Here is a 15,325-nt window from a genome sequence, read left to right on the forward strand (position 1 = left end):
AATCTCAAATTGAGAATTTAAATCTCAAAGAAAGGATCTTTTGAAATCTCAAAATAAGGATTTTTTGCTCAGTGTTGAAATCATCGAGAATCCGAAAAATTACGCATAACCTGAGATTTCGGTCAATTCCGAAATTTTGAGTAACTCGCATTCATCAATTTCTTGAGATGATCGAGTACTTGACTCAAACTTGAGTTGTGAAACCTCGACTTGACTGTCCATCAAACAATTCGATTTTTTAATAATTGAAACTCATTCTATATTTCGATCTTATTCTTGTTGAATAACAATTGTGCGAATAGTGCGTTTGATTTGACACGAAGTATGATCCGACAAAAAGCAAACAATTTTTAAAGTAGCCACTTTTTGCCGAAGGCAATAATCACGAAAAAATCTACGCCTTCTTTTTCCGGAAGAATGCGGATTATTACAGTTAGGAAGTGGTCAAACGATAATTTATACCTTATCCTGCAAATATCTCTGGATGAATAATTCTCAGGAAATTCATGAGGAAAAATTTTTTATGAGAAATTTCAATTCATCTATTTCCACAGAGACTAGTCATGATTTTTTTTCTTTCTTTCTTTCGCATAGCCTTTTGACGATTTGTTCCCGTCCCACCCACCAACCCCCTGTACAGCATTCGTCGAAGGATAAGAGAAAACCTCATCTGAGGGCAAAACCTGCCCAGGTACAGTCGTCTTTTGCGAGCCGCCCGCTCGATAATGCAACCGTGAGACTTAGAATGTCACAAATTTTGACCCCCCAGCCGGAGATCGAACCCGGGTCACCCCCATGTCAATCCTACACTCTAACCACACAGTCACCGCCGTCGATAGATTTCTCCATAATTTATCACAAATTTCTTCATTCCCGAGATACTCACGAAATGAGTTGCACGTCCATTTCCAGCACATGTCAGTCCACGAGATTCTCTTACTTTCAGAAGAAATTCATATACAGTTTACTCTGTAAATATCTCTGAAATGAATGGTCTGAAGAGAATTTATCAAGAGACTTTTCTTACAGAAAATTCCTGTTGCGATGCAAACAGATTTTTCAATTTTCGTATGAAATTCACTCATTAAATATTATTCTTCATTATACCATTCGTCGACAGAATATAAACTTAAAAGCATACCTTATGTCTCATAACTATTTAATTTCATTACGTACAAAATTTTCAGGCAAAATCCGAAATTCAACTCGAAATGATTCAAAATATATTTTCTATCGAACAAGAACTTTATTTAACTCAAACAAAAATGTACCAGTTTACTTCGCTGTAGTCGGGTCCTTCAGACCTCGTGAAATATTATGACAAACACATGTTGGAAAAATGCACGGACTCATGGGTCTTCGCAATCACTGCGAAGTATCCCTTCTCCTACGTTTTTACTCCATCCCTGGCAGACAATGAAGAATGGGCAAGAATTGTCCGAGGAAGGCCCAACGCATGTCCAGTATGGATGAAATTCAGTCAATCTTGACCCATTCCAAACCAGAGATTTTCTCCTTTCCTCCCTCTCTGACATACATTTTTCGATAATAGTGTCTTTTCAACATGTACCAAAAATAAAAAATAAAAACCTGTATTCAGTGATGAAAAATGTTGACTAGAAGAAGTCAGTAACCAAGCAATCGCGAGGTTGAACAGTATACTACGACTTTCGAAACTCTAACAGAATAGTATATTTCGATACGAGTACCTACGCTTTACTGACGCTACCCTCTCACGGGTCAAAGAACACTTCCCACGAGTGTAGGACACTATTTTTTATGACACTGCATATTAAGCGGGATTTTACGTAAGCTAAGCATGTGCAAAATGTCACTTTACACACAGCGCGATGAAGATGTTATTTTTAAGAAAAATAATTAATCCCTAAGTGTATTCTTTGATCAGTGAGTTGATGAACAATTTGGTATTAGCCTGTGCGATCAGCAGCAGACTTGAAGATGGAATGAAATAAAACAACAAGAGTCCAATTATGTTGAGACTAAGCCCGACGTTTCGGTCCCGCTATGCAGGGCCATCCTCAGGGGCATCAGTTATTGAGATATAACTATAATGAGTTATTAGATTTATCACAAACCCAGACGTCAGTGGGCCCATGTTCGTGGGCAGGTTGGAACCTGTCACTACGAACACCGACACTTGACTGTACAAAGTCAAGTCAAAAACATGATATCAAGTGAAAAATAATTAATAAATAATACTAGGGCGCTACGCCCCCTACTCGCTCCGCTCACCAACCCACATATAACCCCCATATGATCCCCATGACATTTTAGTGGACCCTTATTCTGACCCTTAATTTCGGAGTCTTAATTTCGGATACTAAATTTTCATCACCAGAAGCCGATTTGGACTTTTATAATATAGAGAGATATCAATAGAATCAATTAGTGTTTATATCACAAAACTTATCCAATTATTGTTTTTTTGATAAAAAATAATAAATAGATAATGTAATAAAAATAGTGATGAAAATGTACAAATATTCTACATCAAAAATATAAATAAAATAGTCAAGTAAATATAAATCAATGACTCAAATTTCTTAATTATTAAAACTTTCTTTCATATCAAGCTTATTATGATTTGAGAAATTTTAGAATGAACAATTCCCAATGGTGAATAAAGAGTCTGTTAAAAAATTTTCAAGAATCGGTCAATACTCCGGATGTTCTCGAAATAACCTGCACGTGAATTCCCCTTCACAACTTCATTACACACTGTATGAATGAAATTCGTTCGAAACTTCATCAATTCCCCAACCGGAAATCCTCAATTGAAAAAATCATCAAGTAAATGTGAAGCATTCTCTCATAGCATAATTGATGTAATCAAATGCAGAGGAGTCCCGTTATAGTCGCTCTCCTTATAGTCGCGTTTCCGCTCAACTGAATTTTTCGTCACTCGAACACTTTCCCCACTCTATTATACGGACAGAATATAAAATGGAAAATAACTATGTAAACATAGTAATCCAGGACCACACCGGAAAAACTTTAAAATCTAATCTATTTTAACGGAATTTTTGCAATGTGAAATTTCTTTTTTACTATTTTACATAGTAATTTTGAATAAAAGAAACAGTATAAAATGCGCGCACGATAAAATTATATTCAAGAGCGTCTTAAACGCTTTTCTTTAAAGGTATTTTTACTATTGAATCAACGAAAAATTACTCAAATCGTATGAATTTTTACTGTTACATCGTAATTTCTTTTACGTTTTAAAATTTTGATTTATACTTTCGCACCTCTAACATTTCACTCTACGAAACAGCAGAAATTACTATGTTGACTAGTGAAAACTGTAGCGGGTATTTGAATCGTCGATCGTTTGAATTTCTTGGAATTCCCTTCCTTCGTTGATGGGTGGTGAGTGAGCGCCCTACGTAAACGTGACGGAAAAAAATGAAATTCCTCCTGCTTCCATAGGCAATTGTTATGCGGTTTCTAACATCCAGCACCTTTTATCTAAAGTTAATCAACTTTTTATCACTGTGTGGTGCTTGAAAAATAACGCTCTCCCTTCTCCTCTTCCACGAATATTCGTTTTGAAAGAGGAGGAATTTTTTTTTCACGAAAGTAAAAAATCATGTTTATTCTCATAAACTTTACTAGTGAGAAATGAAATTTCACCTTCTGGGCTATCACTTTCTACTATACCAACTCGCAGTTTTTCCTATGTTCCGCAGTAATTTTTTTTATAGACTCCATCATATTCTCATTCGGTCACCAGTATTTTTTCATCCGCCGCGTTTTTTCATCGTAATTTTTCATTTGTCCTCAAAATTACTATGTTAAAGAGTAAATTTTAATGTTTGGCGAATATGATCTTACATCTAATGTCTCATATTCAAAATTACTATGTCCCCACAGTAAAAACTACTTTTATATTCTTTCCGTGTACACCGTGTTTTTTGGTGAAATACTTTCTATGAACTTTCATTCAAAATTGATCGGCAGATTATTTTTACTAATTCCGATACTCAATTGAGGTTTTTCATTACTGGGCTTGGTGGAACCAGGCCATATCATTTATTTAATTCATAAGCCGGATTGCACTAAGCCCAGTTGAGAAAGTCCTCAGTTAAGTATCGGATTAAATCAAAATAATCTGGCGATCAATTTTGATCGAAAGTTCATCGATGGTATTTCACCAAAAAATGTGGTGTATCGATGTGTCATTACTATTTCCCAAGCATACCACTAATTATGAAGTATTTAGTCGACATTCACGGGCTCACGGCTGAATGGAAACATTCCACGATGGATTCATTAAATTGTCTAACTGTGGATTAAGTTTACTTCAGACATCCATTTAGTCTGATGATTTATTTGACTAACAGGACTTGATCCAACCAGCCCATAGTCAAATGAAAATTTAAATTAAATTAGATTTCAAATTTCAGTGACGATAAGTAAACGTTAATTATTTTAAGGTGTAAGTTCTCTCAATATTAATAATATATTGACTGATGCCGACCCCTGACTTATGCTACCACAAATTATGCAATGATCGTGAATAATTTTTCAATATCGCATAATCATTTACATAATTATAAGAATTTTTCTGTGATGGCAAACAATTTTCTTCATCCATCGCGATATGTTACACTGAGAAAAACTACGGATTTTGAAGTACGTTTTTACTGATATCAAGAAACTCGTGGTTTGAAAATTTTTAAGAGCAAAATATTTTACATTAAAAAAACGTACGCCAAGGAATTTTGTACTTGTCCTAAAGGTGAGGACAATTTCTTGATGGCAAGAAAGTAATTCTCATGCCAAGCAAAATTAAATTTATTAATTTAATAGTTTTTAGCCTCAATTCTAAAATATTTTCATGCAAAAGATGCATAAATTGATTTGAGAACTCGTTTTCTTAATATGTACCAATTCTCCTCATCTGTCGGACAAATATGAAATTTCTTGGCGTAGGATTTTTTTTTCTTAGTATGAGATATTGTGCGCTTGGTAATTTTCGAGCTATGAATTCCTTGATACAAGTAAAGACAAACTTCTCAAAAACTCTTGTCTTCTCAGTGTAAAATTTCACTTTCGTACGTCCCCATGTCCTTCACATAAGTGCCAGGAAAAAATACTCTACCGTTACAGGAGATTTTACAGTATAGGAAGGATAATGTTTGCATCCATACATGTGTTTTTTACCGAACGAATTGTAAAATATCCTCCGCAAAAAGCATTTTTTATTTAACTACAATTTCGCTCCTCGATTACCTTTCGTACACAGAGAGAAAAATTCAATAAAAATTATCAGAAAAAAACGTAAAAAATACGTTTCGAAACATAACCGCGAGCGAAGTAAAATTGAATAAAAAGTGTGAGTCGGAACTGACATTGTACAAATCGTCACAAAAATTCTATGATTTGTTCCGTAAAAGTAAACTACCCGTCTAATGATTCACTGCTGGGACAACAAGTCGTTCCGTAATTTTTCCCAACGATTGAGAAATTTTACGGAACGGAACGTAGAAATAACTCACCAGCTTCATAAAAATTATTAAACGTTCAAGAATTTATTATTTTAGAGGCACAAGTCGGGAAGTTTCTGCAAGATTTTACTTCTTCGAAAAATTACGTGACAATTTCGTTCTTTGTTCGGTGATGCACTTGAAAATTCACTGAACGCTTCAGATTTCTTCTCTTCCACTCCTATAAAAATTGCGCGAAAACGATTCCCCATTGCGGATTACATGAATCGTCGCATAATTTTTACTGAATATTTCTCTCTGTGTATGATAAAATTTGCCGCGATTTCCTACATAATTTCTATTTAACGTTTCTCTCCGAGTACTGCGATTGGAACTGGAATCTGTGGAATACAATTACCTCTTCGATTCTTGCTTTGCAATTTTCATGAGCATATCTTTGACACCAACAGCAGGACCAATCAATCAATCCAGGCTCCGCACTGCACTCCTCATGACAAATTTCGCATATCGCAAGAGCCGGAAGATTTCCTTATGAAATTCAAACAATAATTTAATTAATCTCATGAATGATCAAGCACGTTAATCTCATATACACGTGTTTACATACAAAATGAAAAATAGTTGTACCCTTAATCCAGTGGTGTAACATCGGCTGATCGTTAGGTAACGTAATCGCCTTGCACTTTAGCCTCTTATCAGCTAATTTTATGCACCCCCGCTCAGCACAGACTCCGCAAGAGTCGCAGAGAATGCCATCCATATTAATAAGCAGTGATTCGCAGATGCTGCAGTAATATGCCTTTGAATAATATGTCGTGTAAGATATCTTTCAAGGGGAATTTACTGCTGTAAGTATTTTTGTGGAAATTGTATATGAACACATCCACGCTAAATCAGCAGGCTAAAAAAGTCGATGCTGAGGATTTTCGTCTCAATTATTTTCTGAAAAAATGGCTATTAGCCCGTCAACTACGACGTTCATGCCACATCACTAAGAGAAAACAGCAGACTTCTCAAACCAGTCTTACTTGTGTGAAAAAAATCGTTCGTTAACCATTATCAAACAAGGATTATTTGTGCCAAACAAGCAAAGCGTGCGCCGAGATTGAAAATTTTGATTGAAAAAATAGATTTAGTCTCTTCAAAAAAATGTTATTCTCCGTGCAAGCCGTATTCGTATTCGAATTAACGGGAGGCCATCGGCCGATGAGGGGTTAGACACCAATTTTGGAAAAGAAAGTTGAAAAATATTGATAGTTAAGGGAGTTATTATTTTTTATTAATTTCGAGTTCTTTCAGCAATTTTTGTTTGTTCCAAATTGGCCCCAATATCGCTCTTTGACACACTCAAAGAACATGAAAATTGTAAACAAACCAATCGATATAAATTCATAATTAAGAGGAAATAAATAAAGCCCACATGCGCCCGAATCCTCAATAAATAAAATATACTAAGAATAATAACCACAATCAAACGGATAGTACATTTTAGGTTTCGAAATAGTATAATTTGATACGATCGCGGGAAAGTGTTTTTGGGCTCGTGGGAGGTTTATAGCACGAGCCGAAGGCGAGTGATATAATCCCAAGAGTCTAATAGTATATTGTGTGCCTAGCCGAGAAAAGTGCCGTTTTAAGGGACGGCGTGATAACACGTCCCTTGAACGGCACTTTTCTCGGCGTGGCTCACATACTATTTTTCCGGACGTGGGGGGCTTGAATTTTTCCTCAATACAATGTTCAGAAGATAATCTCTCTATATAAATAAAAAAATAAGGCGAAAAATTCAGGGGACACTCAAATTCAGGGGACGCTTAAATTCAGGGGACGCTCAAATTCAGGGGACGCTGGGTGCCTATACGAGGAAGTACGTGTATTTATAAGGGATGTCTATATGAGGGGGTGGTCATAAAGGGGATATCGATATTTATGGAGGATTACTATATTAGGGGGTGCTGATATGGAAGATGTTTATGGGTATGGTCACACTGCTGCGGTCACACGGACGGGGGGGGGAACGAGCGAAGCGAGTGGGGGGGGGGGGCAAAGCCCCCCGGGTTGGCGAGCGGAGCGAGCAGGGGGCGAAGCCCCCTAGTCTCTCTATATAATAAAAAAAATAGTTTCGTAGGACACTGAAAATTTTCAGTGCTGAGCGGTTTCAGTACTCAGAAGGGTCAGAAGGGTCAGAGGCCATATAAATTAAGACCTGAAAATTTTCAAGGTTCACAAGGGTCACGAAGTTCTGAAAGGTCTAGAGGGTCTGAAGGGTCTTGAGACTTATAAGGGCTCTAAGGGTCATAAGGCTCATAGGGATGTTAAGAGTCATAAGGGTCATAGAGGGGCTAAGCGTCATAAGGGTCACGATAGTCATAGAGGTGCCAAAGGTCATAATGGTCACTAGGGTCATAGAGGTGCCAAGGGTCATAGGGGTGTTAAGGGTCATAAAGGTTATGGAGAGGCTAAGGGTCGTAAGGGTCACGAGGGTCTCAAGGGTCTCAAGAGTCAAGGGTCATAGGGGTGCTAGGGGTCATATGGGTCACAGAAGGGCTAAGAGTAATGAGGACCACGAGGGTCATAGATGTAATAAGGGTCTTAAGGGTCACGAAGGTCATATAGGTGCTGAGGGTCATAAGGGTCATAGAGCAGCTAAGGATCATAAGGGTCACGAGGGTCATAGAGGTGCTAAGGAACATAAGGATCACGAGGGTCAGAGAAGTGCTAAGTGTCATAGGGGTGTTAAGGGTCATAAAGGTCATAGAGGGGCTAAGGGTTATAAGGGTCACGAGGGTCTCAAAGTCACGAGGGTCATAGGGGTTCTAAATGTCATAGAGGTGCTAAGGATCACGAGGGTCATAGGAGTGCTAAGGGTCACGAGGGTCATAGGAGCGCTGAGTGTCATAAGGGTCATAGGAGTGCTAAGGGTCACGAGGGTCATAGGGGTTGTAAGGGTCATAAGGGTCATGGTGGTTCTAAGGGGGCTGTCCATATATGGGGGGATGCCCATATATAGAGGGGTGCCCATAGTATAGGGGGGGCCCATATATGTGGGGGTGCCTATATATATGGGGGGTGCCCATATATGAGGGGTGTCTATATATGGGGGGGTGCCTATATATATGGGGTGGTGCCCATATGTAGGGGGTGCCCATATATGGGGGGGGGTTCATATATAGCGGGGTGCCCATATATGGGGGGGTACCCATATATGGGGGGGTACCTATATATAGGCATATGTATAGCCATATGCCTATAAAAAAAAACTCTAAGAGAATTAGAATTTAGAGAGAAAAAATTTCCGTTTCACCCAGCCGGGAATCGAACCCGGGTCTCCCAGATACGCGCCGGGCACTCTTACCGACTAAGCTACCGGGAACCACAGAAATTCACTCTCAAATTNCGTTTTTTGGCAATTTTTGTTTGTTCAGTCATCGTAGTTATTATTTTCCTCTATGATTGTAAATATTCACTGTCCCATAATTATTAATCGTAATACCTTGAATGTCTTTGGTAGTTATTTCTTGCGTATTCTGCTCACTGATCGTTGTATTATAATTATCATTGTTGTTGTTAGTCACATCGTCATTGAACTCGCCTCTGATTGTCTCGCTTCTCGAGTTGGATGTTCTCAACGGGAAATTGTTGTTAATTTCCTCTCTAATTCTTGATGTGTAATTCTGAGGAATATGGACTGCTGGTGTATTCTCATTATAATTCACAAATGAAGTGTTGAGATTAGGCAATTCATTTTCTTTATTTTGAGTCATTTCGTTAATGGACTCTCTCGTGATTGTCTCGTTCCTGAAGTTTTGTGTTTTGCATGGGAGGTTATTGTGGAATTGATGCTGCTGAATTTGTAATCCTGGGTCGATCTGCGGCTGCAAAAATGCCGAGGCATTCTGGAAATTGATAGACTCTCTTATCTCTCTCTTTGACTGATTATTCTCTTGGTTCTCTTGGATTTCTGTATATATCCTCGAGCAACTGCAGGTGACTGCCACCCTCCTGCAAGTTGAATTGAAGTCATACTTGCACCTGCATCAGCCAGCATTGAGGCCGAAGAACGGCGGAAGCAATGTCCTGTGTAATCAGAGGGTGTATCCAACTCTAGATATTTGGCGATTTCTCGAGGCATGTGAGCAAATGTGTGTTCACCAACGTTCTGATTTGAACATTTCCCTTTGTGATACTGAAAGAAAAAGTTGGGCGTTGTGATGTTTGATCCTCGTAATGTCATATATTTCTTTACCAGTGGGTAATACTCAGCATCCACAAGAAAATCCTTGGGTTGACCATTTTTAGTTGTCTCCAAGGAAAATAACAATTCACGTTTTTGTGGATCGTCCTGAACATCTTTAGCATTCAAATTCCAGAGATCTTGCTTCCTGAGGGTGCCTAACAGTCCGATAACCACAATAGAAAAAATGAAGATCGTCATGATTATTTATTTCAAATTCAACACGACAGCTTAATCGCATTGGTTCCCCTATATGCATTTCTGTAGCGAAGTGGTCAAGGAGGTTATGTTGATTTTGATTTTCGGTTATTTGTCGATCAATATCTCGGAAACTAAGTGAAATAGCGAAATTTTTGTTAGAACCTTTTTTGTAGATCCTGATTTTGTGAGCAAAAAGGTGTCTATAACGATTTTATTATTCCCCTCAGTTTTGGAGATATTGATCGACAAATAATCGAGAATTGAAATCAACTCAACCTCATTGACTACTTCGCTACAGATTTGTTGAGGATAATTACCTTTGTGAGGAGATGATCATAATCAGGTACTGTTGACAAGAATTCGGCCACATGTTCTGGCATCAGAATTTTTGCCTTCTTGGGTACATATACTTTATCTCTCTTCTTTAGTCATGCAACAAGCTGTTTATACTTGTCAATGTTCACATTCTGTCTCGCTACCAATACGTTTTTAAGCATTGAATAGATGGACCACAGAGTTGTGGGACAATTTGTCTGTGACAAGTGACCGAAATAAACCATTAGAGTTGGCTCATCAAAGGAATTATATGCCTTCTGTTGTTGCCATTTCATGAAATCATCATAACGTTTTATATATTTCTCTTTAGATTTTTCAGGTAGAGTATCATCAAAATAAATTTGTGCTTCTTCGAGAATTTCACGAGGTATATCACTGTCATCACTCGCCATAAATTGGGTTATATATTCGTCACTCATTTTTATCGTCCTTCATTAACCTCTAATTCGTAATTAATGACATCACATATTTTACGCAATGAATTTGGTAGAGACTAGGAGAATACTACACATTACACAGTAAAATTTGTGGACAAGTGGAGTTTATTAAGATGGCGGAGTCACCGTGAGAATAAAATTTTTTTATTTCAAGGCGTATATTTAAGTCACGACGAACATTGAGAATATGGTTTGTGGCTGGAAACAGCCAGCACGGACCATGAAGAGAGTCCTTTCTAGGCGAGGAGTTATTTCTTATGGCGGGGGAGCAGAACATCGTTATCTTCCCTCTATACTGGCGAGAAAATGAAGCTTTTTCCGCCCCGAGTTCGGAAAAAACACTTTTCTCGCGAATATCGAACCCTATTTTTCATCACAATGTGTGGGAAGTGAGGTTTTGCGCACGCGGAGCGTGCGTAAAACATCACATTACACACTGCGTGATGAAAATACAAATACTGATTTGACCCGTCTGTCAAGATCAAAAAGTAAACCGACAAGTTTATTAGACCAGAGTCCGATTCAATAAAACTTGAATTCGAGATGAGTTCAGTTTGAGGGAAGACTCGTATGAGTTTCAAAAATCATGGGTCATTCAAATGAGCATCTTTATATCGACACCTCAATAACAAACAAGCGTAAGTTCTATGAGTTCTCTAAGTAGATACGCTTGTCTATTATTAAGGTGTCGATGTTTCCCATGCATGCCATGTGAGCAAAAACTAGTAATTAGTATGAAACAACTTGTTGTTCATTCTCCGTTAGCCATGCAAAAACTTAAGAGAATATAATCGGAAACAAGTGGGAAATTGCTCTTGTCTTTATATGGTATAGTTATTTTTCCTTATAAATTAGCAATATGCTTCCAAATGGTCATTTTGCACATAATTTTCTTCTATGGTATATCATTCATTGATCATTTTATGTTATTAAATTGAATAAGATTTATTTTTAAATAATTGTGTCAGATTTTTGACTTGGATGAATATTGTTATTATGATTATTCTTATCCCTTTCTTTCGTACAACCAATTCTCTTTTTCGCGGTCCTTCAGGAGCTCCATTTCCAATTCACGTTTTGGTATTTTTAGTTTCATTCAACGGTTTGCGAGTTATTGAAATTGGTTTTTTTTATCGGTTCTGCATTCCACATGTTTGTCGTCTAGATAATCCACGTTTAGGAACGTATTGTTGATTATTACTAATAAATGATAGAAAATTCAGAATTTGCAAAAAATCAGCATAAAAATACAATCAACAGATATAACTATTGTAATTATCGTTCAACTTCTTGTTCAAGTGTGGCATTGAAACTACCATTTTAAGGAGTCTCTACACTAGGGCAAAACAAAGATGGGCGTGGGTGTGAGTGGAACGTAAAATGGTTAATTTAATGAGGTCATTTTCGAAAGAGACGAAACATCAAACATGGCGTTGAATAGTGACAGACATCAGGCCAATTATTTTTATGGTTAATTTATTCAACAAATTAACGGCAAAACTCGATCAGACTTCATTCCATTATTTTTGAGAATTTAATATAGATAAATATAGTAGCTTCATTTGTTCGCTAGAACATTGTCAACAGCCCGAGTGAAAATTGCTTCAGAACTTGATTAGGTTTTTGAAGAAGTGCCAAAATGGATCGATAATTTCCTCGCCTCGCAAGATGAAACTTTCTTTGCGGAAGGCATCCGTGAATTACCTAAGGTTTGACTGATCCGGTGATTCCTGATGAGAACCTGACCAAGTTCTGATCGAGCAGATCGGATCCGAAAAACTACAGGCGGGTTCAGATCAAGTTCTGATCAAGTAGACATGATCAGATGAGACGTGATGAGAATCCGATCAAGCTCTGATCCAGCAGATCGGATCCGGAAAACTACAGGCGGGTTCAGATCAAGTTCTGATCAGGTAGACATGATCAGATGATGCATGATGAGAACCTGACCAAGTTCTTATCCAGCAAATCGGATCCGAAAAACTACAGGCGGTTTCAGATCAAGTTCTGATCAGGTAGACATGATCAGATGATGCATGATGAGAACCTGACCAAGTTCTTATCCAGCAAATCGGATCCGAAAAACTACAGGCGGTTTCAGATCAAGTTCTGATCAGGTAGACATGATCAGATGATGCATGATGAGAACCTGACCAAGTTCTTATCCAGCAAATCGGATCCGAAAAACTACAGGCGGTTTCAGATCAAGTTCTGATCAGGTAGACATGATCAGATGATGCATGATGAGAACCTGACCAAGTTCTTATCCAGCAAATCGGATCCGAAAAACTACAGGCGGTTTCAGATCAAGTTCTGATCAGGTAGACATGATCAGATGATGCCTGATGAGAACCTGACCAAGTTCTGATCCAGCAGATCGGATCCAAAAAACTACAGGCGGGTTCAGATCAAGTTCCGATCAAGTAGACAAGATCAGATGATGCCTGATGAGAACCTGACCAAGTTTTGATCCAGTAGATCGGATCCGAAAAACTACAGGATGATTCAGATCAAGTTCTGATCAGGTAGGCACGATCTCACCCTGAGGAATTCCGATTTGATGTCTTTGATCGGCATTTGAACGGGATCAATTGAAGAGAAAATGATCAGATTCAGATCCGGTCCACCTGACATTAATTTTAATGTTTTTCGAATAATTTAATTAACTATTATTATACTATTCAAATTAAGTTTTATGAACCATTATCAATAATTATTTTCAATCTTTAAAAAGGATCATTATACTATAATTAAAATAAATTGATTTAATTTAATGAATTCAATTTAATTAATCAATTTAATTATCAACCAGCCCTTCTCAAATGTACAGAAGGGAGGGATGATGATACCGTAAATACGTATTAGAGGAGTACCAAACTTACACGCAAATGATCTTGAGAAAAAAAATTACCAAATGTCTATTTATTTATTAATATTATTGTTATTATCATTATTATGATTCATTAATGAAATAAATAAAAATTTAATTGAGCATATTTTATCTCTGAGAATACACACGCACATCTACGAGATCAGGAATAATCGTGAATTCAACGAATACCCCGATAAAAATCATATAGGCAATGTAAAGTTTACTCAATAGTAAACTTACATCGGAAGATACTACGCTATCGCGTAGTAATAACGCGATAGCGTAGTGGTTAGGGCATAGGATTAGCAATCATAGAGTCCCTGGTTCGATCCCCAGCATCGGTAAAAAAAAATAATAAGCTTTTTGACAGGTAATAACAGTAGAGATTCATTAAGAGAGGCGGCCTACGGTGAAAGAATTGAATTATCTTTTGTTTTGGATTAATTATCATTGATAATTTTTATTGATACTGACAGACAGGTTATCCAGTTTTCATACAGTTGACTTGATCAAGTTCGGATCCATTCGTCCTGATCAAATCCGGATTGGTCAGAGGCGTAACATGTCTTATCAAGACCGGATCCATCAACTTGATCAATACCTGATCAGTGGTCAGGTCTAACCTGATCCAACCTTGATCAAGACCTGACCGGAATTTCCACTCGGGAAGCTGACGGGTAAGGGGCAAAATAGCATTCATAAAGCCCATGCATAAGCAGAAATTTGAATGATTAATTAAAAACGAACAAAATGATAAAACTACTCAGAGTTTTTTTACAATTTTCCTTTTACTATTTTTTATTATTATATTATATAGTCAGTTCGCTAGCACATTGTCGTTTTGTGGCGAAAATTACTGAGGAGACCCTTTAAGCTATACTTGAATTCATTTTAGTAGTGGTAAACGGAGATAAGTCGACTTATCCCCCAGTTGAGTTTTTGAGGAATATTTCCAAATGTAAGGGAGGTAGTGAAATTTTCGTAATTACATTTATTGTAGCACTCAATCGACTCCACGAAAAAGGTTTGTTTAAAACAGCAATAGTTACCTATCTAATGGCACCGGGCTCAACGAAAATTCTCAAACTATCTCGGGACCATTCGGGTTCACGGTCAGATCACGAAGTAAATCACTTATCGAGTTCAGTATCGTATCGTCAATCTCAATCTCTGTAGTCAGTATTGTCGCAATCGCTATATCGAGTACATCACCGTGAGATACTGAGTTAACGCTCCTAGTAGCGTCTCTATTCGAGTCAATCATCTATTAATTTTGAGTCAATTATCAATCATTTTGAGACGCGTCTCATGTGAGATCCCGAGATCTCCTGCTCATGCGGGAAAGTGGATATTGGAGAAACCGGGAGGAAGATCAGTACACGGATCAAGGAACACCAGCGGTGCTCCAAATACGGTCACTTAGAACAGTCTGCCCTGGCTGAACACTGGATGGACACTGGACATACTATCCAGTACGACCAAGCCAGAATGTTGGCCAAATCTCAAGGGTATTTCGAAAGAAAATACCGAGAGGGTTTGGAGATCCATAAAAACCCTAACAACCTCAACAGGGACATAAAAACATGATTGGCTGACCACCCCCCCCCCTTCCCCTTCGCCCACCACCACAAAGGAAGGCATATAAGGACTACCCCAAGACATCGGAGCTCAGAATCGGAGCTCATAGCCCTGAAGATGCAGACTGCAATGTTTGCGAAATGTCGGCGCAACGTTGAATCCAAACGCGACATCCATCCGGAAGCCAAAGATGTCA

General features: G+C 37.9%; 1 protein-coding gene across 6 annotated transcripts in view; it reads right to left on the reverse strand.

Moving 5' to 3' along the window:
• LOC107048358 (diacylglycerol kinase epsilon) overlaps positions 1–15,325 on the reverse strand; it is a 32,936-nt gene that overhangs the window by 9,981 nt on the left and 7,630 nt on the right. For 5 of the 6 annotated variants that reach the window (XM_015271507.1, XM_015271506.1, XM_015271504.1 and 2 more), the window contains 2 exons: positions 6,099–6,270; positions 5,869–5,999 (listed from right to left, as the gene is read on the reverse strand). The exons of the other annotated variant lie outside the window; for it this stretch is intronic. In XM_015271507.1, the coding sequence (XP_015126993.1) occupies positions 5,869–5,999; positions 6,099–6,270 (303 nt within the window). The remainder of the gene's footprint in view (positions 1–5,868; positions 6,000–6,098; positions 6,271–15,325) is intronic. 6 annotated transcript variants of the gene reach the window in all.

The sequence above is a fragment of the Diachasma alloeum genome, unplaced genomic scaffold, assembly GCF_001412515.2.
Source record: "Diachasma alloeum isolate Michigan unplaced genomic scaffold, Dall2.0 Dall_scaffold_00187, whole genome shotgun sequence".
Lineage (NCBI taxonomy): Eukaryota > Metazoa > Arthropoda > Insecta > Hymenoptera > Braconidae > Diachasma > Diachasma alloeum.